Source organism: Zeugodacus cucurbitae, chromosome 6 (genome assembly GCF_028554725.1).
Source record: "Zeugodacus cucurbitae isolate PBARC_wt_2022May chromosome 6, idZeuCucr1.2, whole genome shotgun sequence".
NCBI lineage: Eukaryota > Metazoa > Arthropoda > Insecta > Diptera > Tephritidae > Zeugodacus > Zeugodacus cucurbitae.
In genome coordinates this window covers 34,470,954-34,496,948 of record NC_071671.1, presented here as the reverse complement: position 1 = coordinate 34,496,948, position 25,995 = coordinate 34,470,954, and the positions used below count along the sequence as shown (strand labels likewise).

The following is a 25,995-nucleotide window of genomic DNA, read 5'->3' as shown; positions in this document are numbered from 1 at the left end:
GTGTTTGATCGCAGGAATGTACTAAAGCATTAGCCAATGGGTTTGGGTGATCACGGAGTTTAGATAAATATTTCAATCTGCTGTCCTCTACTTCTTTCTTTACCATAGGGATACCAAGATCTTTATGGATATTTTCATTGCGCATGTACCATGGTGAGCACGTGATTGATCTAAGCATTTTCGATTGGAACCTTTGTATTATATAAATATTAGTTGCACAGGTCGTACCCCACAGTTGAATGCCATACATCCAAATCGGCTTTATGACCGCATTGTATAAAAGTACTTTGTTGTCTAAGCTAAGTTTAGAGTTTTTATTTAAAAGCCAATTTAAATTTGCAGCTCTTATCTTCATGCACGTTATTTTACTAGATATATGTTTTCTCCACGTAAGCCTTCTATCTAGGTGAATACCAAGATAGGTAACTTCGCTTGAGGCACTAGAATATTGTTCATTTTTACTGCCGGGCACATTTTTGGTCGTAGGGAAAATGTAACATGCTTGCACTTTTGTTCATTTACATTTATACGCCAGTTTGCTAACCATTCTTCGACAGAACTTAAGTGCTTCGCTAATATTCTTGATGCTATAATTGGGCATTTATTACGACTCACTAAAGCTGTGTCATCCGCAAAAGTTGATGTCAAAACATAATTAGCAATTGGAAGATCAGCTGTATATATGATGTATAGAGTTGGGCCTAAAACACTGCCCTGTGGTACTCCAGCCTTAATTGAACGTTCATCAGATATAAAATCACCTACTTTTACAGCAAATTTTCTATTTTTTAAATAGGACTCCAAGGTTTTATGCAATTGGAAAGGTAAATTTTTTTTAATCTTATACAAAAGTCCTTCATGCCACACTTTATCAAACGCCTGAGCTACATCTAGAAATATAGCAGAACAGTACTCTCTATGTTCGAATGCCTTCCTAATTTCGTTAGTTATTCTATTTACTTGCTCTACAGTGCCATGTTTTGCACGAAAACCGAATTGGTGCGTTGGTATTACACTATTTTCATGAAGGAAAGGAGACATCTTTGATAGTAACACTTTTTCAAATATTTTAGAAAGACAGGGTAGAAGACTGATTGGTCTGTATGAAGACGGCTGTGTCAGGTCTTTTCCCGGTTTATCTATCACGATTATCTGCGACTTTTTCCATGAAATAGGATAGTATCCGAAACTAAAAATTGCATTAAAGAGCAAGGAGAGCACTGTTAAAGCAATATTTGGTAACTCAATTAGCATTTTTGGAGTAATATTATCGTGGCCTGACGATTTTTTTGGATTAAGCTCTTTTATGATACTAACAATTTCAGTAGTTGAAGTCTTAATAGACCCAAGTGATTCGTTTGTGGTATTGTGGATGATTGGCAGCTTAAAATTGTTCTTTGGCAATTTGATTGAAATACCTTTTCTAGGTGATTTGCAAAACAATTTGCCATATCTTCGTTACTTCGTGCCCAATTACCATTTGACTGTCTTATAGGCATGTTGGAATCTACCGGTGGCTTAAAAGACTTTTGGGCTTTCCAAAGAGAGTTTTGCTTTTTAGAATTTGGACACAGTTTCTTTATATAATTTTCAGTGCTGTATTCTTCCTCGCGTTTAAGCGCTTTTTTTAACTTACGTACAGCAGATTTCAGTTGAATCAGTAGAAGGAGAGCGATGTACCTGCCATTCGCGTCTAGCTCGCCTTTTCTCATTTACAAGCTTTTCTATTTCAATATTAGACACGTTTCTAAAAACCTTAATGTTTCTTTTTGGTGTTGCCAAGACAGCTGCATTAGTTACTACATCATTAAATTCTTCGATACTGTTATCAATATCTCTTCCTGTATTTATTTTTAAATCTATGTTAATGTGGCTACTGATATATTTTCTATATTTCAACCAGTTTGTTTTATGAGTTGTTAGAGAAACTTTCTGCTCAACTATCATGGGCTGTTCGCATAACTTTATTAGTACAGGAGAATGATCAGAAGATAAGTCAGTACATGTATCTGCTGTTATTAGCGATCTATCTATATTTTTGACTACAGCAAAATCTATTAAGTCTGGTATTTTGTTTCTATCACTGGGCCAGTATGTCGGCTTACCAGGAGATATTATATCAAGGTTATTGTGCTTATTTATAATAGTGTAGTACAGCTACCGTCCTTTCGGATTAATAAGACGTGCGCCCCAGTACATGTGTTTTGCATTGTAATCCCCACCTGCTAGAAATCTTGGACCTAGCGTTCCAAAAAAGTCTTTAAATTCGCAATCTGTAATTTTAAAGCGAGGTGGACAATATATAGCAGTTAGATTGAGGTCTGCACCCCGATTTTTCAAAGATATTGTTGTAGCTTGTAATTGGGCTGTAGCATGCGGTTCTAAAGCGTGGTGGCTTAACCGATTTCTAACAAATACTGCTGTTCCACCGTGCGCCTTTCCATCTGGATGATTTGTAGCATGAAGTCTATATCCCGGTATAAAGAAATTGTTCTTATTTGTTAAATGAGTTTCTGATAGCAGCATAACATCTATGCTTTTTTCAGTCAGAAATTGTATTATCTCCAGTTTGTGTTGGTTTATACCATTGGCATTCCATATACATATATTTAGTATACTCATTTTTTAGATATTAAGGTCTGTAGCATTTGATTTTGTGATTTGATTAAATCTTGGATCATGTTTTGCATGATAGACATAAATTGTGTCATACATTGAGTAAGGTTTAGGATCATATTTTCAATACCCCCATTAGGTGGATTTTGGGGTTGTTGCATTTGCACAACGCTGCCTTTTAGCACATTTGCATAGCTTCCTTGGATAAGACTATTCTTAGAATTACCAGGTTTCGAACTCTGGTCTGTAATTACTATATTTTCGTTACGAGGGATATTCATCATTTGGTTACGACGAGCTTGAATTCCCAGCGATAATTTTGATTTGAAGTCTTTATATACAGGGCAGCCTCTTAGTTAGCAGTGTGATTTCCTCCACAATTACTGCATTTTTTATTTGTATCCTCTTTTTTAAGAGTACATTTTGATGTTGGGTGTAAATCACCACATACCACACAAACACTGCGTAGAGTGCAATAAGACTTGGTATGCCCATACTCTTGGCAGTTAGTGCATTGTACCGGACCATTTCTTTTATGAGGTTCTTCAATGGTAATTCTACGATGTAACAAATTTTTTAGGTCGTATATTGGATGGGTTTCATTCCTTTTAATTGGGTTAGAGTTTGGCAGCAATTCGACTTTAAACATTGGTTGTGGTACCTTATTTCTATTGAAGATATTTACCACATTTTTAATTTCAAAGCCGCATTCTTCAAGGGCTTCTTTGACATCATTAGATTCTACCGAAGACTCTATGCCTTTTACAACAACAATGTTAGGCCTTTCGAGATCTTCAGTTGATAAGAATAATAGTTTTTATTGTTATTTGACAAAAATTTCACTATATCCATAAAACTTTTCTCAGTGTAGGACTGTATTTTAGTTTCATCTATATTGCCTTTTTTCAAAGGCACTATATGAAAATTGTTAGTACCTACAATTTCACTTAGTTTCGCAACAAGTACATTAGAGCTACGCTCTCGCAAATATATTGGCGGCGGCTTGGCATTTACGACTGTGGTGGTACCCTTCGCATCGTCGTTCGATCCATTGCTTAGTATGGCAAATCTGTTGCCATTTAAAGTTCCTGGCTTATTTGTATCAAGCGTGGCGGGTTGGAATTTTTTGGAATTGACCGCTGACTTTAAAGGACTTGATTTCCTTTAAATATTGACGTAGCGGTCAATACCAATCTGTACAGATGGTGTTTTGCTTTTTGGTACATGCTCACCTTGCATTGTTTTTCCCTTTGGTGTCCGCTCGTTTGCTGGTACCTGCTTGCTTGCTATTGTCTGCTGTTTTGTTGTTGTGCACTTGCTGTTTTGTTCTGCTTCTGTTGATCCCTTCTGCTGATCGGCAGAGCGCTTCGATGACTCATCTTTTTCACCGTTGGATTGTTTTTTTGTTGGAGCAGATTGTGTAGGCTCAACAAAGCTGAAGTAGGCATTCAGAGAATGCCAACCACCTTGCTGTTGAGGCTGCGTAGCGCTCATGTTTGTTTTTCTTTGTTTGTTTTGCTCACTTGAATTGTATTATTATTTATTTTTATTGTTTATAAACTTTTTTGTTTTAGTATTATTTTTGTTTTTTTATGTTTAGCTTTTGATTTTCCACAGTACTTGTAGTTGTTTTGTTATTTAATTTTATTTGCTTTTAATAATTCAATTAAATCACGGAGCGCATTAAAACACGTCCGTACTCTTTGAATGCTTACAAAAAGTTAAAAAAAGATGTTAAGATAACACACAATTTGACCCATATATTCGGCATGAAGTCCAATAGAATAACGAAGATTCTCATATATAGTATATAGGCTGAGATAATTCCTGAACCGATTTCACTCATTTTCACCACCAAGATACATTATAATTTGGTTAATTTGGCTAAGATATTTCACATATTAACCGATTTATGAGGTATTAAGCCCATGGTATTTTTGAAAAACCTATAATTAGGTATATGGGAGCTGGGGGAAGTTATGACCCGATTTTAACCATTTTTGGTACAGAGACACACTATTAAAAGAAAAAGATTTCCTCTGAATTATATTAAGATATCTGAGAGATTTACCCATATTTTCGGTACAAAATTACTCCAAGGTACAAAATTACTCATACCCGATATCCGGGGAATTGAAAAGTTATAGTCCGATTTCGACAATTTTTTCACAAGAAATGCCACAGATCATATACAGTATTTGTGTATAGTTTTATTCCGCGATCTTCAGTGGTTCCTAATGTATATATTATAAAGTCAACGAATCAGATGGAAATCAAAACTGAGTTATAAGGGTAGTAGGCGTGCTTGTGAACCGATTTTGCCCATTTTTCAAATGTTCTGGAGCCTATTTCTTTAGACTGTTTATGATGTAGTTGGAAAACAAATGAAATAACACAATTTTGGAGTCCATCTGATTCGTTCACTTTACAATACATAAATTAAGCATCAGTGAAGATATCGGAACAAAACTTTGCACAAATACTGTATTTCCAGTGTAGTATTGCCCCAATTTTAGGGCCCAGTTTTTTTGTCGAAAATATCTGTAAATCTTTCAGTTATTCAAAAGAATTCAAAGGAGATGTGTTTCTTCTAAATGTTTGCATCTGTGCCAAAAATGGGCAAAATCGGGTCAATATTTACAAAGCAAAGCCTTTCTATGCACCACCGCCAGTACATACGAACATAACATGAATTATAATTATAGTAACTTACCTCATTACGTTGAACGTTTTGATGAAGAGTAGTCAATTTAAGTGAGATATTTTGACTTAATTCATTCCATGAATCTTGAACTCTGGTGGAATCATTCCGCAGGTACAGTTTTATAACAGAAATTTCTTTAGAAAAGTTTTTTGAGGCTTCGCTAGATTTCACATCTCTCTCTTGAGCATCCAATATCTTAGCCTGAAATTAATTATGGTTAAACAAATATTTGATAAATCACTAATTCAGCTTCATACCTACTTATGTAATGATTCTTTATTTTCTTTTAGCCAGAAATTATTATTAACAAGTCCTGACATTAACTGTCAATTGTTTTTTTTACAATTAAATGGGAATAATGGAATAATTGTGTAGATTAGTACGCACAATACATACCCAACAATTTACGCGCTGACTACAACATTGTCATTTAAAAAATTGCCATTATTATAAAGATTTTCAAAATAAAAACTTATAGCTTTCTAACAGAGGGATGTGAAATTTTTACACTTTTCGTACGAACGTCAGAATTGTATATCAGCATCTTTATATTCGATATCTTTATATTAAAGTTTACTTAGGTATGCCATAATTCTGTTACATAGTTTAAAATGCATGCAGTGTGGACAGAAAAAAAGTTGCTATTTTTTTAATAGGTATGCTGTGTTTACTCATACATATGTATATAATAATCAGTTCAGGGTTTGCTTTCGCTTATTTACTATAGAGTGGGGAGTTACGAAAAATCGTATTGCGGTGATTGCTTAACATATGTAAGTGAAGAAAAAGCGCTAGTGAAATTTATGAGCCTAACGTCTGTCACCTAACCTTCTGACACCGCGCTTGAAGAAAATTCGATGCAAGCGGTCAATGACCATGAAAGTATCCTTCTTAAAGGTGAAAAAAGTTTAATGGAAGACGTACCAGTGGCTTAAAAGCAAAATGTCGTTGATATCCTCAGATATATATCTTTAACAATATGTTTTGAAGATTTCTTCAAAATTTAATAAGTTAATTAAGTTTCGAATTCTATTCATGTTTCCACTTGTTAACAAATTAACAGGAAGAAAATTTAAACGTTTATAAACGTTTTGAGTTTCAATTTTTGAAATATTACATTCCCTTTGTCTACACAAAATGCATTTTTGTTACACAGTACAGTTATGGACTGTAAGTAGGTCGCCTCCGCGCAGTGCATCCTGGGTAGTGCTAAATGACCTGCGGACCCGGACCAGACATGGACCTGTATTCCGCCACTTTAGTATGTTGGAGTGAAACCCTACGGAAATGGCTGATGTGTTAATGCCGAGACTGTTTCCCTCCCGTTAAAACCTTGGCAGGCCTCAGGGTACGTTCCCCTCCCGTCATCATTTGACGTGGTAGGGTAGGTTGAGAGGACTCTCTGTTTGCGCTGGTCGGCTCTGAACGTATTGCCTCATAAGGGCCTGCGTCAAACCTCGCCTTTGGCCTCCTAACAGAGACAACCTTAGGACCACTAAAGGCGACTACCTTTTCGGGAGGTGGATAGCGGCTCTGAGTGGGGAAGCTTTTAGCATGAACAAAAACAACAACGTCACAAAAATGGACGTGGTGGAGAAAGAGTCGAAATTGACTTCGAAAACGGACAGTGTCCCGGGTGGATCGCTGACGGTAGTGACGAAATCGTCTACCTCTACAGGCAGTGAAAAAGTCTCTTCACAGGCGTCGCCGGAAGTCAGTCGACAGTAGCAGTAAGCAAAGAAAGTTGCTAAATGACGGCGATATCAGGGGTTAGGCTTGAGGCGGCAGCGAAAGCGGACCTTCCACTACGCCCACGTGCTCGGGTCTGGCTACCTGCTGAACCTTCCACACCAGAGAAGATCGAGGAGATTTTGCGATACTGCAATCCGTCTCTTCCTACTCATGATTGGAAAGTAACAAGTTTAGAGTAGAACCATGAACCATATCGGCGCTGAATCTCCTGAACAAGGAGTCTTTGTGTCCTCTCAGCGATACTAAGGGAGCCATTAGCTATGGCTTCGAGAGGGTGGTTCTCCGGATCCTCTCTACCGATTCCAAGGCCGATGTCCCACTACATGCGGGAGCGCCGGATGAGATGGGAAGTAATCCCTTCGGATACCGCAATTATTAGAGGCGGTTCGTCAAACGACGGAGAAAAACGAATAAGACGAGTTCCGTTTTACTCGGGTTTATGGCTAAGTCACTTCTATACGCCCAACGGGTTACCACTTCTAGGTAACCGTGGGTCATCTCATATACGTTGTTTAGGAATTTTCCTTTCACCAAAAGGGCAACATCATCGGCATAGGCCGTCACTCGACACCCTTGATTTTCAAGTTCCCCCAGTAGGTCGTTCACTATCAGGATCCAGAGCAAAGGGGAGGGAACGCCACCTTGCAGGGAAAGCCTATTTACAGTCCGGAGCGCGTTTGCGCTTCCCCACTGCGCAAAGACAGTTCTGTCGCTGAGCAGACTGTAGATGAGATGCTTAAGGTTCGCTTCTACCCCAAAATCGTCTAATGTACCAATGACCGCTTCCGGTCTTACTTCTAGAGATTTTGTCCCTTATGTACATATCCATGAGCCTCTTCAACGTCTTCAAGAGGAACGAGGAGAGGCTAATAGGCCTGAAATCTTTTGCAGTAACATGAGAGCTTTTACCAGCTTTTGGGATGAAAGACGCCTCCGGAATATAACCCAGTCTGACGCAGTTCGCGTAGATCGTTGCCAGCCAGCTGCATGATACCTTGGCCGCTCGCTGTAGTTGCGCCTTCCATTCCGAGATCAAAGGTACGATGTCTCTAGGTATTAGGATAAGGTCGAGGACTTCCTCCCTACCCGCAGTCATGAACGTAGAGGAGTTCCCCCTTTTGCATATAAATAAGTCAACACTACTTATAAAATCAGAGAGCGACTCACCTCTAACGTTTATGTCCGAGCTTCCCCAGACAGTAGGTCTTGCGTTGGCGTCCGCGCCAATGATGGCGTTGACTTTCTTACGCCTGGCCTCCCAGAGAGCCTTCGACGTCAGCTTCGTCCATCCTTAGACGAAGCAATAAGTTGGCAGATGCCGCCTTTGCGTGTTGGAGATTAATTTGCAGGATCTTCATCCTCCCAACTTTTCTCCAACAGTGCGAGTTCCGCACTCACCTTACATTCAGCTCGATCCTCTTCGAACAGTTGGCCGAGATTGAAGACGTATCCATCTCCAATACTTTCCGTATCCGAGTGGGATGAGTCAATATCCATGCACGTTTGGGCTTCAATTCCCTCCCCTCCCGATCCTGGAGGTAATGGAACATCGGCTTTGGCATCGGTAGGGAGGACCCGAAGGACCACCTTCTCGAAACCATAGCTGATGACCCCCTTTACGTCGCTGAGAGGACCCAAGGACTCCTTATTCAGAAGTATCAGCGCTTGCCAATATGGCTCCTCGATTTTCTCTAGCATTCCAATCTTGAACGGGAAGAGAAGGATTGCAACAACGCAAAATTTCGCATAGTCAGTGAGGGAAAATTTTCGAAGATGTGAGATTTCCCATATATCAAATTCATGTTACAAAAAACTTTCTTGTCTGATATTTCTTTTCAATCTTTATAATGTGCTTCTTGAGCTTTCTCTGATAGTTGGTTTCGTATATGAAGTATTTATGCAAAGTGAGGACATGTTGTAGAATGGATATAACTTAACAAAAAGTGTTGTTGTTTTATGTGTAAATACTCGAAATATCTTGTTATTGATTTCATACGCACTAGGCACTACAATTATTAGTATGTGCATTTGATTTTTCCAGTTTAATTTTATTGAGATTATTTCAGCAGACTGGACGTCTGGTTATATTACCGTCCTTTGTGTTTCAAAGCCATGCTTGGGTTGGTCAACTATTAACTCTAAAGTTTCTTTAGATTGATCCTGAGTTCTTCGTTTCATTTGAGAAGCGTTTTTTCAGAATCAGTTTTAGCTTGCCATTTTTGTATATGTAATTTTATTGTTAGGGGTCTACAAATTCTACTATATGGCGGTCGAGGACCTTATTCCATTTAGTCAAAAACAAATATTTTTAATCAATCATTAAACACTTGGGATAAGATATTTAAGGAAAACAAAAAATATAAATATAAAATAACAGTTTGCTGATATATGTGAAAATCCAACAGAAGAAGAAGCAGAATTTTGTGCACTTTAAATTGGTTAAAAAATCCCCATCAAAAGTTCTTACCCTATCACAAAAGAATAATCCAAAAATGAAGAAAACCCTAACTACTAATACCATCTCAAACACTTCAAATGAAATTAAGAAAGAAACAAATAAAAGCACTCAAAATTTAACACTTCCTGAATCAAACTCAATACAAATAAATACTCCACTCAATCCAAACATATCCATAACCGGTTTTCTAAACAGTCAAAGTCATTCTCGCACTACAGACAAATATTATCTCTCTCCACCTAATTACACTGCCAATACTTCTACTCACGCAAATATCACATCTGAAGATGATGATGAATAACTTCCACATTTTCTCTTTCCCTATATTTTCTCTTTTCTCACTAAGTTATGTTTAAATTAGTGCAATGGAATATGAATGGTTTCTACAACAACTACATCGACCTAGAAGTTCTCATTAAAGAGCAAATACCAAGAGTCATAGCATTACAAGAGACACACCTCCCCTTTAACATATCAGCTTCTGTTCCTAAACAATACGCTGCCTATTTTTCGAACTTACCACAAAACCGCACAAGCAAACAAGGAATTGCTACCTTAATAAAAAAGGATATCTCACACAAACTTATACCCACAAATTTTAATATTGCTACAATAGCAGTGGAAATTTTTATTGGATTTTATTTAACCATCTTAACGATATATATTCCACCACATCAAAATTTCAATACCAAAGAATTACGTGATATAATCCAACATTTTCAAACACCCGTAATTATACTTGGTGATTTCAATGCCAAGAGTCATATGAAGAAGTTCACGTAAGTGAGGAAAGTTTCTGACAGCTATTCACTTGGTAGTGGCCAGGAACGATTCTTTTGCATGTGGCTCAAGCAGCTCACGACTTCCGGTCTTAGACCAAGTATCCTCTGGGTTGCCAACAGACATCCGTTTGGAGGCGAGCTAAAGTGAGAAGGCGAATCCCGATTATGCGGTTGTGCATAGGGTTTGGGACCCACCACATAAAAACGAATAACCAATGAATAGGAAGCAACAGCCTCGGATGAGACACCCCCCTTTTTGATGACGACCACAGCAAACGTATAAAGGACTATGATTTAAGGGCATGCACCTGGAATGTCCGGACCCTTATTTGGGAAGGTGCCTCTGCCCAGCTGATTGATGTCCTCGTAAGAGTAAAGGCTGAAATCACCGCGATCCAATAAGTGCGATGGACGGGTTAAGGACGGAAGAAGGTGGGTCCTTGTGACATCTACTACAGCGGCCATATAAAAGAGCGCAAATTCGGTGTGGGATTCGTGGTGGGAGAGAGACTCCGTCGTCGAGTCCTGGCTTTCATTTCGGTGGATGAATGTCTAGCCACAATCCGCATAAATGCGAGGTTCTTCAACATATCGCTTATTTGCGCCCACGCCCCGACGGAAGAGAAGGACGAAGTGATCAAAGATACCTTCTATGAGCGCCTAGAACGTACCTATGAGCGCTGCCCCCGCCACGATGTCAAAATCGTGCTTGGCGATTTCAACGCTAGAGTGGGTAAAGAAGGTGTCTTTGGCACAACAGTCGGAAAATTCAGCCTCCATGACGAAACATCGTCAAAAGGTCTGAGGCTAATCGACTTCGCCGGGGCCTCATTTGCAGACAAAAAAAGAAAGAGGCCGAAATGCGTGAGTATGAAGAGCTTGACAAGCTGGCCGACGGGGGTGATCTAGTTGTTGATGACCAGAGTATATTGCGTTTGTGGAGGGAACACTTCTCCAGCCAGCTGAATGGCAGTGAAAGTACAACACCAGGAGATGGCGAACCCGATTCCCCAATCGACGACGATGGAACAGATGTTCCAGTGCCCAACCTTGAAGAAATTAGAATAGCAATTATCCGCTTGAAGAACAACAAGGCGGCGGGGGTTGATGGATTGCCGGCCGAGCTATTCAAATACGGCGGCGAAGAGTTGATAAGGTGCTTGCATCAGCTTCTTTGCGGAATATGGTCGGAAGAAAGCATGCCCGACGATTGGAATCTCAGTGTACTCTGCCCAATCCACAAAAAAGGGAGACCCCACTATCTGCACCAACTATCGTGGGATAAGCCTCCTTAACATCGCTTATAAGGTTCTATCGAGCGTACTGTGTGAAAGACTAAAGCCTACCGTCAACAAACTGATTGGACCTTATCAGTGTGGCTTTAGACCTGGAAAATCAACAACTGACCAGATATTCACCATGCGCCAAATCTTGGAGAAGACCCGTGAAAAGAGGATCGACACACAACATTTATTTGTCGACTTTAAAGGTGCTTTGGACAGCACGAAAAGAAGTTGCCTTTATGCCGCGATGTCTGAATTTGGTATCCCCGCAAAACGAATACGGCTGCGTTGTTAAATCATTCCTAGTCAATCGTAAAATAAATGCCAAAATTAACAACACTTTTTCGAATGCGTACAACATATACAACGGGATTCCGCAAGGATCGCCATTATCTGTTATACTATTCGTAATCGCATTTAACGAAATTAGTTCTGTAATTTCTAAACATAATTCTTTATCGCATGTCATTTATGCAGATGATGGCCTGCTTTTTTCCAAAGAACAAAATTTAAATTATGTTAAACAAACTTTTTTAAACATTCTGACTGAAATGTCTAATGGTCCAATTGTTCAGGTGCAAATATCTCTATAAATAAATGCAAATTATTTCATATATGTAGGAAACACAAATGTAATAGTCTCAATTTAGTATATAATAATGTAAATATTGTAAATACTACTAGCCTTAAATTTTTAGGTTTAATATTTGATAAAAGACTTACTTTCAAAGATAATTGTGTACATCTTCGAAAACAACTAGCTGCTAGGCTTAATATAATTGAGTATTTATCATCCAAACACTGTCTAATACATATCTCATCGCTTATCAACATCACAAGAGCTTTAATTTTATCTAAGATAGATTATGGTCTTCACATCTACGGCTATTGTGCGAAAAGCAATATAAACAAATCTGTGCACCATATCATGCAGCTGTAAGAAGAAGTATTCGAGCATTTCCAACTTCATTGATAAAATTCATGTTAACAGAAGCTGGCCTTCCATCTGTTGAAGAAAGGGTTATACATACTACCCACAAGCTTATTTCAAAGCTACTATTGTGCAATAATAAGATCTTACATGAGATAGTAAAAACTAAATGGACCGATGTGACATACTCCAATGGTTCTTCCACGATATCTAGATGCATCAAACTGGCTAAAGATCTAGACATCGCATCTGCACCCGTAGTAAAATCCAATACATTTACACCATCATGGATGCTAAAAGAATCATCGTTCGAGTTACATCTCCATCGTCATAAAAAAAATAACACTAACTCGCGGGTTTACCAAAGTTTATTCAAACAACTCTTAGTGCAATATTATGTAGAGTGGAAACTTATTTTTACCGACGCTTCTAAAAACGAATTCCACACGTCTTTTGCTATTATTGACGACATTGGCAACACGTTAAAGGTTGGGCAGTTACCCAATTACTGTTCAGTATATACTGCTGAGGCAGCAGCCATGTAGAATGCAGTAACTCTTGCTCAAGGCTGCAATATAAAAACATTAATTTGCACAGATAGCAAATCAGCGATCTCTGCTCTGCAGAATACGTCGAACAAGTCCTACCTTATTTCGCAAATTTGAGATATACTTATTGGTAACATAAATATAAAAATTATGTGGGTCCCAGGACACGCTGGCATTAGCGGTAATGAACGTGCCGATCAAATTGCTAACTGCGCTGCAAAACAGCCATTGATTATGTTTGAATATCTCGAAAAAAAAGGATATACTTCGTCTAATAGCTGCACAGCAAAAAATTTTAAAATATAATGCTTGGAAAAATGATTTACATCATTACGCCTTCTGCAACGAAGATGGGAAAAAATCAACCCTCAGGACGTTGTCACGACATCAAAGCTTTTTTACGTCTTCGCCTAGGCTATACAGCAATAACACATTCTCATTTATTGAATGGTCACAGATTACAATCTTGCCCATACTGCAACTCATCTTCCTTTCCCACAACTCACTTATTAGAAGTTTGTCCCTATTTAAACTTAACTAGAACCATTATTTTTCATAATACTAAAGCTCTTGATCTTTTAAAATCGACATCTATTCAATATATTACTAAGATATGAGAATTTTTATCTCGTTCAAATTTAAAAAAGTTTATATAAGATATTTCGTCCTTTTCTAAATTTAGGGGCTGCTATATATATTTCTGGCCTAGGCAACACTAAGTGTTGCCAGGTGCAATCTGACATTTCCATTGGAAAGTTTGACATTTTTTAACATAACATCACTCAGAACGTTTTGTCATTTAATCGTGAATTGTGTTATTTACAATCTCGGCCAAAAAATGGAATTAACTCGTGAACATTTTCGTGCGATCATTTTTCACAACTTTCGACGTGGATTATCGCGACAAGAGTGCATCGATGAACTAAAATCTTTGTATGGCTATGAAGCACCATCCTATAGCACTGTGAAAAACTAGTACAACGAATTCAATCGTGGCCGACGCTCGCTCAAAGACGAATTCCGTGAAGGTCGTCCAAAAACAGCCGTTGTGCCAGAAAGCATCGATGCCATATTTGAACTGATAATGCAAGACCGTCATTTCTCCCACCAGCATACATTCGATATTGCATGAACACCTGGCCGTAAAAAATGTTTGTGCTCGTTGGATCCTGCACAATTTGACAATCGCTCAAAAAAAGTGCTTCGAAAATTGGTTTGAGCGCATGCAAAAGTGTATAAATCTTGATGAAGAATATTTTGAAAAACAATAAAACCATTTTCGTTGATAAATATTCCTATTTTCATTATTAGGCCAGAAATATATATAGCAGCCCTCGTATAACATATACTTTTTTTGCGTAAAAAATATTGCTTGTAAATAACTTTAATACAATAGAATACTACTTTTATTATTTAAGTCTAACTTAATTGTAACCACGAGCTGAAAGCCTCTGCAGCTAGTGCTCCTTAAATTTTGTATAATAATAATTGTATTATTATTTTTCATTTAATAAATAAATAAATAAATGTGGCTAAAATTGTGTATATCTTAGCAGAATAAGTGAACGTATATAGCCTTGGATGAGGCAGTGCCCATATACTATATATACTGATTTCTGCTATTCGAGTGGGTTCATACCAATTTATATGAGTCAAATCGTTCGTTCCCATTGAGCAAGCTACCGTGGTTGTGTCGTTGCAAAAGAACTACAAAAAATTAGAGACAAAAATAATGGTAATACAGTTGAGAATGTCAATGCTCAGGCGAAAAACCCCGTTGCGGACAATTAAGACCTCTCCCATCAGCTTCAAAGCTTACATTTGCGCAAATGGCTAAGCAAGGTCAGACAAATTCAGTTCACAAAAGTAGTCCGTTATCCCAAATTCTGGATAAACTAAACGAACAAGAAAAATTATTTAAGTCCATATATTCGCGGATCAGTGCTCTTGAATACCATATACAATTAATTGATGAACAGTAACTCTTTGAAATGGTCTTCCAAAGTAAAAATGAATTGGAAGTTATTCTAAACGACAGAAATATTGATGTATGTTTGTTATCCGAAACACATTTTACGAACCATTCATTTTTAAAATTAACAAGTAAGGAAGGGCTAAGTTCGGGTGTAACCGAACATTTTATACTCTCGCAATTTATATATTTAACTTTATTTATATTATATAATACACAATTTGACCCACATATTCGTCATATATATTGTATAAAGTCCATTGAAAGTTGGAAACCATAATATTAGGTTAGAAGCACCGAGGTCCTCGTGTTCGATATATGGGGCCTTAAAAACCTATGGTCCGATTTCAGCGATTTTTAGAATGGGGCTGCCACACTATTAACATAGTATTTGTGCAAAGTTATGCACCGATATCTTCACTAGTAGTTACTTTATATATTGTAAAGTAAGCGATTCAGATCGTCTTCAAAGTTCTAGTATATAGGAAGTAGGCGTGGTTATGAAGCCTATTTGGCCTATTTTCACAACATATTATTAGGATGTAAGGAAACTATTACAAACCAAGTTTCATTGAAATCGGTCGAGTAGTTCCTGAGATATTTTTGACTCATAAGTGGGCGACGCCACGCCCATTTTCCATTTTGTAAAAAAATCTGAGTGCAGCTTTCATTGGCCATTTCTTATGTGAAATTTAGTGTCTCTGGCGTTTTTCTTTAATGAGTTAACCCACTTTTAGTAATTTTCAACCTAACTTTTGTATGGAAGGTGGGCGTGGTTATGATCCGATTTCTTTCATTTTTGGACTGCATTAGGAAGTGGCTAGTGGTTTGCGAGATTTGTACAAAAAACTTAGTAGGGGGCGGGGCCACGCCCACTTCCCCAAAAAAAATTACATCCAAATATGCCCCTTCATAGTGCGATCCTTCATACCAAATTTTATTTCCATAGCTTTATTTATGGCTTAGTTATGGCACTTTATGTGTTTTCGGTTTTCACCATTTTGTGGCAGTGGTCCGATTTTGCTTATTTTCGAAAGCAACCTTCCTATGGTGCCAAGAAATAAGTGTGCCAAGTTTCATCAAGATATCTTAATTTTACTCAAGTTACAGCTTGCACAGACGGACGGACGGACGGACAGACAGACATTCGGATTTGAACTCCACTCTTCACCCTGATCACATTGGTATATATAACCCTATATCTAACTCGTTTAGTTTTGGGTGTTACAAACAACCGTTATGTGAACAAAACTATAATACTCTCTTTAGCAACATTTGTTGCGAGAGTATAAAAAATGATGACTTATACCACATTCCGCACCCAGCAAACTCAGCATGAGGAGGAAGAGCGGTTTTAATCAAAAGGATTATTAAACATTTCAAAGAAGCTCAGATTAAGACTGAAGAAATTCCAGCTACAGCAATTTCAGTAAAAATGCGCAGTCAGTCATTATACTAAATTGCTCTATATAGTCCGCCCAGGCATAATATCAAAACTGATACGAGTTTATTAAAAAAATATGACGGAAGGTACATCATGGGTGGTGACTTTAATGCAAAACACATTCATTGGGGATAACGTTTAACTACAACCGAAGGTCGAGAACTTCTGAAAGCTCTACAAGTTATTGGATGCAATGTTATTTCGACAGGGAGATCCACTTATTGGCCTGCAGATAGTAGGAAATTACCAGATCTTCTTGACATTTTTGTCATCAACAAATCAATTTACGTATTGAAGATAGCTCAGATTTAAGCTCTGATCATTCACCAGTGTTACTAATTTTATGTGAAAAACAGTAATTTCGTTCGGCACGTGTTCTTTATCTAATAAACATACTAATTGATATAAATTTAAGACTATACTGAATAAAGTCGATTTTAAGTTAAAGCGCATATCGACAGATGCTGACTTAGATTGTGAAGCTGAATCTTTCACAAAAGTAATTCAAAATCCTGCGTGGAACAGTACACGAATATTCGCATGAATCTAAGTGGAAACAATTTCCCAAAATACATCTTAATGGTATCCATAAAAAACGCAAACTTCGACGAAGATGGCAGCAAACTAGGTCGGCTGCTCTCAAAACAGAGCTTAAGGGCGGGGTAAGGGTTCTCACTTTCGAAAAATCGATTTTTTTGTTTCATCTTATTGTTTAACATTTCAAGAATATGTCCTCAAAATTTTAATCCGATCTAAGCAATATTCTTGAAGTTATTGTGTAATTAGTCTCGGGGCCGTTAACGTTCTAACTCTAACAGCTACGGGCGGTATATATATATATATATATATATACATATATATTTATTTTATTATACTACATTATTTTAAAAAAAGAAACGAGCTTCAGTTAGTGATTAGACGTTCGACCGTGCACGTGTAATTTTATTTTTTCAAAAAATTTCGGTTTTTCTCGTGCACTTCTGCCCAAACACTTCTCAACAGATTTATGCCGCACACTGGATATATCTGGAAAATACGGACATATATCGGTTTTTGGACTCAGCAAAAATCGCTATGTTTTTTTACTGAGTCCAAAATCGGACATACGGATATATATTGATGATTTTTTCATCTGATCCGATCGCAGATATATATATGTCTATATAAAATCGGAGATAATTTGTTCAATCATCCGATCGCGAAAAAAATCTGTTTTTGTTTCACAAATTTAGTGTTTGCCATATACGCGAGTGCACATAAGCGGGTTGAGAATTCTAGCTCATCTGCGATCACCAACGCATGCGCGCCAGCTGAGCAGCAGAACAAAGAAGCCAGAATAAAACGGAGACTTGAAAAAAAAACAGGGTGAAGACATCGACAATGCTGAAAGATGTGTGCTGTATGGAGCTGGAATTGATGATTCTGTGTAAGTTTAAAAAAAAGTTTTCTTCACATTTTTGCTTCATAAACGTTTTTCTCAAAACAACTTTTTCGAAGTCCGTGTTCACTACCATTTGAAAACTACTCGACCGTTTCATTTCAAACTTTGTACACATATTCTTCATATAAAATACCTCCCCCCTACGTTTAGTAAACATTTTTTTTAACATTAAGGGTGTTTCCCACCCTGAAAATGGCAGAACTTTTAGTTAAAAATAACGGTTCACATTTTGGTGGCCGCCAAAAATTTTTAAATAAAAAAAAAATAATCAGAGAACGTTGGGAGGAATATTTGTTTAAAATTTAACCAAATTTTTATGGTTTTTCATTTTCAGATAATTTCCGGCCGAGTTACCGTGAACACCGCAAATTGTTTTTTTTAAGACGTCCTAGGGTAAGCTCTGTCACGGGCTAATGGTTTAATATTTTTGCATGAAAAATTTACAGAACATAGTCAAAACTATGCTCAATAATGTATAGAAGGTTTGAATAAAATTGCTTAATGGATATTGGAGATAAAAAATACTGCTTGAATTTGAAATGCAAACAATATTGCGAAATAATTGCTTCCGCATAATACAAGAGGATGCATACTCAAACTTGCAACCGATAGAAGCGGGTGTTCCCCAGGGAAGCGTGTTGGGGCCAATGCTTTACTTGCTTTTTACAAGTGATATCTAAAGCCAATTTGGGCCTATGGAGCTCAACTATGGAGTTGATCAAGTAAAAACTGTATTGCTTGCATTCAGCGCTTCCGAAATAAGTTACTAAGAAGTATAGTTAAGGCTCCTTTGTATATTAGATCTATTGACCTTCACCGTGATCTTGGTGTGAATTCAGTTATAAATAAAATTACCAAACTTGCAAAGGCTCATGAAATGAGGCTTAGACAGCTGAACGAGAAAACCGACTGAAACGTAAGAGGCCTTCAGACATAGCAAGGCAAGCGGTAGCTGAATTTCTCTAATATTTAGCTTTTAATTATTATTTTTAACTTATTAGAATTGAATTGTTGTTAGTATTTAATCATTGTATACTAGGCACAATTGTAATAAAATTAAAATAAAATTGTTCGTTATCTTTATACCATTAAATAAATAAAATGCGAGAGTATAAAATGTTGAATCCGAACTTAGGCCTTCCTACTTGTTCTTGCCGTACATAAATGGTTACTGTGTATTTCAAAACCAACCTCTTAGATTTTAATATTTTAAGTTAAGTTAACCAGTTAATTAAGCATGACATTTTTATACTCTCGCAACAAAAGTTGCTAAGAGAGTAGTATAGTTTTGTTCACATAACGGTTGTTTGTAATTCATAAAACTAAACGTATATCAAAATGATCAGGGTGACGAGACGAGTCGAAATCCGAATGTCTGTCTGTCCGTCCGTCCGTCCGTGCAACGGATAACTTGAGTAAAAATTGAGATATCTTGACGAAACTTGGTACACATGTTTCTAGGGACCGTGAGAGGGTTGATTTCGAAAATGGCGAAAACCGAAAACACATAACTAAGCCATAATGAAGTTATAAAAGTAAAATTTGGTACAAAGGATCGTAATAGTAAGGGCCATGTGTGGATTTAAGTCGGTTCCCTTACATACGTACCCCACCATACACCATGAAAATAGTTGAAATTGGGTAATAACCACGAACATCTCCCAAATGAAAATTGTTAAAAGTACGTTAACTCACTAACGAAAAACGTCAGAAACACTAAATTTTACAGAATAAATAGCAGAAAGAAGCTGCACTCAGATTTTTTTACAAAATGGGGAAATGGGCGTGGCATCGCCCACCTATGGGTCAGAAACCATATCTCAAAAACTACTCGACAGATTTCAATGAAATTTGGTATATAATTTTTCCTTGACACCCTGATGACACGTGTAGAAAATGGATGAAATCGGTTCACAACCACGACAACTTCCCAGACAACTCAATTTTAAATTCCATCTTATTCCTTCACTTCATAATATATAATCAATGCTACGGATATCGAATACGAAGAACTCAGTGCCTTATGGTAATTTTTCACCGAAAATATCGGTAAATCTCTCAGATATCTCAATATAATTCAGAGAAAATCTGCTTCTTCTAATAGTGTGTCTCTGTACCAGAAATGGTTAAAATCGGGTCATATACCTAATTATAGGACATTCAAAAATACGATGGGCTTATAGCTTATAAATAAATATGTGAAATATTTTAGTCAAATTAATCTTCGAGCGGGCACGCGTAGTCGAATCGACCGCGCTTAGTACATTTACGTTAATATTACTATTATTATTACCCATTACATTTATTAGTCACTACTAGTAGCCTGTCGCTATGTCATTGGGAGTAAAACAAAGTATAAAAAGTCGCTCGGGGTGCTCCCTCCACTCCACAGATCGCAATTGTTTTAGTCCCGGTGCAGTCTTCAAAAGGGCTACACGCGCCTATCGTCGAAAAGGTTACGCGCGACGCTCAATGCGACATACCCTCGTTCATGCTCATAGTAGTTCTTCGGCCATCATTCATTATTATTGAATTAAGTTTGGATTTTTTTTAATATGAAACGAGTTGTGGACGGTTTTCACAAAGTGCAATACTCGAGCAATTACTAAATGAAGACGATGAAGAAAGTGAATCGGAGCTTAGCGACCAAGGCTTTGAAACTTCCGACCACATTGTCGGAATCAGACTCCTCGGACTCAGAAGAGGATGATTTGCCACTTTCAGAAATAAATAGCTGCTTTACAGGGCGCGATAAAGTAACGAAGTGGCAAAAATCTAACAATAACAGAGTGAGGCGTCAAGTTCAAAATATTCTAACGGAAGATGCGGGTATTCGTAGGAATGGTGTAGGTGTGACGACATTTACACAAGCTTGGAGTTTATTCATTTCAGAGAATATTATTGAACACGTTGTTAGACATACGAACGAATTTATTCAATAGAAAGAATCATCGTATAACAGATTACTTGATACATATGAATACAATTGGCGGTGTCGAGGAAGTTGACAAAAAAGTAAAAAGGTATTCGGTTTCAAGGAAGAATCATAGATGGCCATTGACACTATTCTTTCATCTTCTGGTTATTGCAGGAATAAATAGTATGGTGATATTAAGGGCAAATAATGTGACTCTACGGAAAAGGCGAATGTATTTACGGACATTAGGCACTGAATTGACAAAAGAGTACGTCCAAAGAAGATCAACGATAGTAGGCCTTTCAAGAAAACTAAAAAGAAACATAAGGGAGCATTTGAATATGGAGGTTGGTGCTGCAGATACAGGATCAGTTAGTTCTGGCACATCCAGAGGAACCTGTAAAATATGTCCAGCCAAAAAGAGGAGGCAATCAAAAATGCAATGTATGAAAAATATTTGCAGAAGTCATACAACATTTATTTGCAATCAATGTTATATGGACAAAGAAACTGATTCTGATGAAAACTAAACCAAAGTTAATTTATTTTTATTCTTATTTTGTATTTTGTATTATTAGACTAGGTACATATGTATACTAGTCTAACAGCCGGTTTCACGAAACAAATTTAATTGAAAAATAATTAATTTCAGTTTCACCATATGACTTAATTTTTATATAAATGGTCACGCTTTGCCATTTAAATATTATTTAAATACTGTCATATGTAACCATGGTTACGGTTTTCTATCAGCTGAATTCCCATTTGTTTACCATTTTGACAAAGAAATGCAAATTATTTGTTTACATAAATAAGCTGTTATTCTTACAAACATCCCTGTCTCTTAATTTTTTGGATGCCAAATGTCAATAATGGTGAAACGCAGGAAACTTAAGTGCAAAGTTAAATAAAAATAAAAATTAAAATTAAATGGAACTTAATTTTCTATTAAAACTTTTCGTGAAACCGGCTGTAAGATATGTGAAAGGGTTTTGTATTCCTAATTTTTGTTTTGATCCAAAGAATATTTGAGTTATGTTAATTAGTTTAATAATTGTTTTTTTTTTTTTTAATTTTAATTACATTTTTTGACAAAATAGACTTTAAGGACAATGATAATATATTTAAGTACAAGTAAATAAATAATTACTGAATAATTTATTGCGTTATTTCTTTTATTCATCCCAAACGTCTTTTCTCTTTCCATAATTTCGCTGTCTGTTGAAGGAAACATGTCTGACACCGTCAACGCTATGTCGTCTGCTTATCTAGCAGTTTCGGTTGATCGACCCTTCATGTACATATTCATGTTGGGACTTCGATAATGTATCCGCCATGATTGATCTTATTTGTATATCCATAAGCCTTTCTAGTCAACATGAACGAAGTTAGGCTTATAGGTCCAAAATCCTTTAGCATTATCGTTTGTTCTTCTGTCTGTTTTTAGTAGACCACTTTAATTCTGTTCCAACTTCTTGGAATGTAAGATAGTTGAATGCTTGCTTTGTACATATTTTTTTGTAGCATCATGGGTATAATACCATCTCGCCTTTAAACGGCGCGAAACTGTTTATGGCGTACAGTTGATCTCCTTGTTGCACGGTTAATTGGGACAGTAAATTACTCGTGCAAAAAAATCAAATTTTTTTATAGAACTTACTATTGGGACCTATTTAAGAAAAAAATCGTGCAAAAATTATAAAACGTATAAACAATTTTTTATAATAATTTTACATGAAAATCTATCTATTCGTACAGTGAGAATTTATACTGTTGTTGTTGTTATAGACTTTTCTGGTATTATATGTACATATTACTGTTAGAAGGACCAAACAACTATTCTGGGAATGGTAAAAATATAACAAATTTCAAAGTTCCGTCATTAATCGTTGTGTCTTCTTTTTTCTTACTTCTTCATACAGCTTAATTTATTTGTTTACGTATTGAAATTGTTGTAACCTTTTGACCGGCTTTCAAATGTAAAATTTGTATTTTTTAGTTTAAACCTAATTTAGAATTTATTAAATTCTATCAGCAACGTATTTGTGACGTATTGACATAAGAAATTTTGATTTTATTGCAAAAAAGTTCACAATTAAAATAAAAAATCCGTGTAAAAAAGTAAAACCGTGTAAAAATGGTAACTGGGAAGTGTACAAAAACACCGTGTAAAAAAACCAGTGCAAAAAAACCCGTGTAAAAAGGAGATCAACTGTATTTTCTATTTATTCATACAATCTTTGTATGTTTGCCAGACTTTGGTCCGAAACTTTCGTTGAAGGCTTTCCTTAGTTGTGTTCTCAGGTTCTTAAGATCACAGTTTCATCAAGGAGGATATTTTCTCTACTTCACAACCGTTATCGGTGTGGATTTATTGAACGAGGTTGATAGAATCTTTTCTATCTTCTCTACCTCTGTATCTAGTTCTTGTGGGTTGCTAATATTATTATTACCTATTCTTTAATGGTCCATTGTTTCTATTATAGTAAATTTATCCCATGCTGTTTCTCTAGAGCTTCGATGTTGTTGAAAAGTACTGGCATTTTTCAGAGTAAGAGCGACTAACCTCTGGTATTTGTACAGGTGCTAACCCATAAAGCGTGTCTCGCGTTGGCGTACACCCTATTAGGGCATCTTCTCTTTTGTTGTTCTCGATTACTTTTCTTAGGGATGCGGGTGGTGCGTCCTCATCATGTAACATGTGGGTTGAGACCAGGAATAAATGTTTTTCTTTTTGCTCCACCTTTACCACTGTGGTATCAGCTGTGCCTTATCAGGAAGCTTTCGTAATCCTCCACTGTTTGCTTTAGGCGCTGTCTGATCCTTGGCTTCCACATCAGGTTTGAGAGTACCCTGATTGGTACCCACTGCTGTCACTACCGGTGTACTGTGGCTAGTACATCAGGTAGTACTCTTAACGTTTCCTGGCTGGGGGTGAGTAAATCGTCCTCATCGGATTCCTAGCCGGTAATTATAGCGTTAGTCGTCAAGTTGGTTGCTGTTGTTGTTGTTAGTTGTTCGTTCATGTTTTTGTCCTACGAGTAAGCCGGAAAAGGTTGGTCACTCGTCCGCAGAGACGGTATGTGTAGAGATGGCGTTTTAATACATCCGACCTCGCCCGGGCACGATCAGCTATTCGTTATCACCCGGGGTGTCCTCCGTAGATTTATTCATTCATATCCCATTGTGTGAATTATCAGGTATCCTCTTGGTGAGAATAGTGTGGTTCCCATTTAGGATGGACCCATTATTTTGTTATGGACCCATTATTATTAAGTCTCTTCGCCACGACAAGGCGACCAACGTGGAAGGAGAGTTTATTTCCAGTTAATCCAAACACAAAATATTCGGAAATTTAAACGATAATTTACAGCCCTATTCTGTGCACTTTACAAATTCAACAAATTTCTAATTTGTAAAAAATTGAAATTTATCAAGCATTTCGTATTCTGTGTCTAAAATAAAAAGCTCTTTTCTTTATAAGTTGTTAAGAAGTAAAATGCTCTTGACAAATAAAATATCTCGCTGTGGTTAGTTGTGAAAGTGAAATTGTTGCAATGGAGATATTTTACTTTTGTCGTTAGTTTTATACAAAGAGGAAAAATATGAACATGCGGATGGCTCGCGTTATTGAGCCGTTTTTATAATATATTAAGAAGTTTATTTTTCCGTTTTTTGTATAAAAAAAATGAGGATAATGAGGGTAACATTGACGAAATTGTTTTCTATATATTGCATGCGATTACTGCTTAGCAAATTTTTGCCAACAAAGAACCAAGTTTAGATTTCGTAGTCCCCAAGGAACTTTTCTGAAGCTAAACATAACAACCAACTAAATCAAAATTGCATTCCAAACAGTTTTAAATATATTATAAAGGTCATATGTATATGTATTATATTATGAAGAATTCTACGGCTTTGCGGGGGAGCAAAAGACTATGGAGGATCTGGGATGGAAAAGTGAATATATAGGCTCTGCCATTTGATTATCAATCAACTTTATTTACGCGCGGCACTCCCTGTTTGGTTAGGTATAACCCTGTCATCTATATAGAGTAAATGGAGTTGTGAAACCAAACCAAATACTTTGAATCAGGTCTGAAAAGCTTCAGTCGATATCTCGACATCAGAATCGGATAGATAGGCTGATAACTCGTTGGTCAATCATAAACCAAACTCATCAACGAAGCCACTCTGAAGAAGGCTCGGTTAAAACAAACACTCATCCAAATAACGGCCTTTTGCATGAAAAATAGTGCCAGCTTCGGAGCATGGAACATTTGGGCACCCTAATCTAGACCAAAAGCAATGGATTTATTGTGAAATTGAAGTTAAATTATTAACTATTTTGCAACAAATATTGAAATGTATTTCAAAACTTACGTTAAAAAATAATTCAAATCAATTTTTCAATTCAATTCGAATTTAATTGGACAGAATCAGTTGTTTCTGTTTACATTATTTTGTTTCCCACACGTCTGGGGAAAAGCCATGCGTACTGAAGCTTTTTATTTTATCAAAATTGTCACAGAATACCAAAAAAGTTCTTACTTGATAAAAATCTGAAAAAATTTTAAACTTTTTTGTTATTTTGTCAAGTGCACAGAATAGGGCTGTTAATATGTTTATAAACACTGGGTAGGAAAATTAATATACAGTTGAACTTACCTAACTCGAATCACCATAATCCACAATAAAACTTCGAGTTAAAAAGACTTCAAGTTATAGAAGATTTCATTAAAACGCACAATTTTTCAAAAAGATATAAAATATTTGGTTTGATGTAGTTTGCTCTTTACGTCTGTATCCCATGCCTTTGTTACATGACTCTTTTGAAATTCTGCCTCGATAGTAAAATTTTAAGTTTTGTATTATGCCTTGGTCGAAAAATTCGATGTATGAAATTTGACTTCTATTGCCAATTCAAGAGTTCGAATTATGGAGAACTTCGAGTTAAGGAATAAAATCCTCTTGAATAACAAAAATAATTATATATAGTATATAGGGACTGGAGTATTACCTGGGCCGATTTCAAGTATTTTTGATATCAGATTTTACGTTCACTTAAAGATATTTTAATCTCACATATTAATCGACATATACAGTATAAAGTCCACCGGAAGTTTGAAAATCCGAATATGAGGATA

At 36.6% G+C, this 25,995-nt stretch overlaps 1 protein-coding gene across 2 annotated transcripts in view; it reads right to left on the bottom strand.

Moving 5' to 3' along the window:
- Positions 1-25,995, bottom strand: part of Nua_1 (Nuclear-pore anchor) — a 124,726-nt gene that overhangs the window by 26,243 nt on the left and 72,488 nt on the right. For both annotated transcript variants that reach the window (XM_054233221.1, XM_054233220.1), the window contains exon 4: positions 5,330-5,521. In XM_054233221.1, the coding sequence (XP_054089196.1) occupies positions 5,330-5,521 (192 nt within the window). The remainder of the gene's footprint in view (positions 1-5,329; positions 5,522-25,995) is intronic.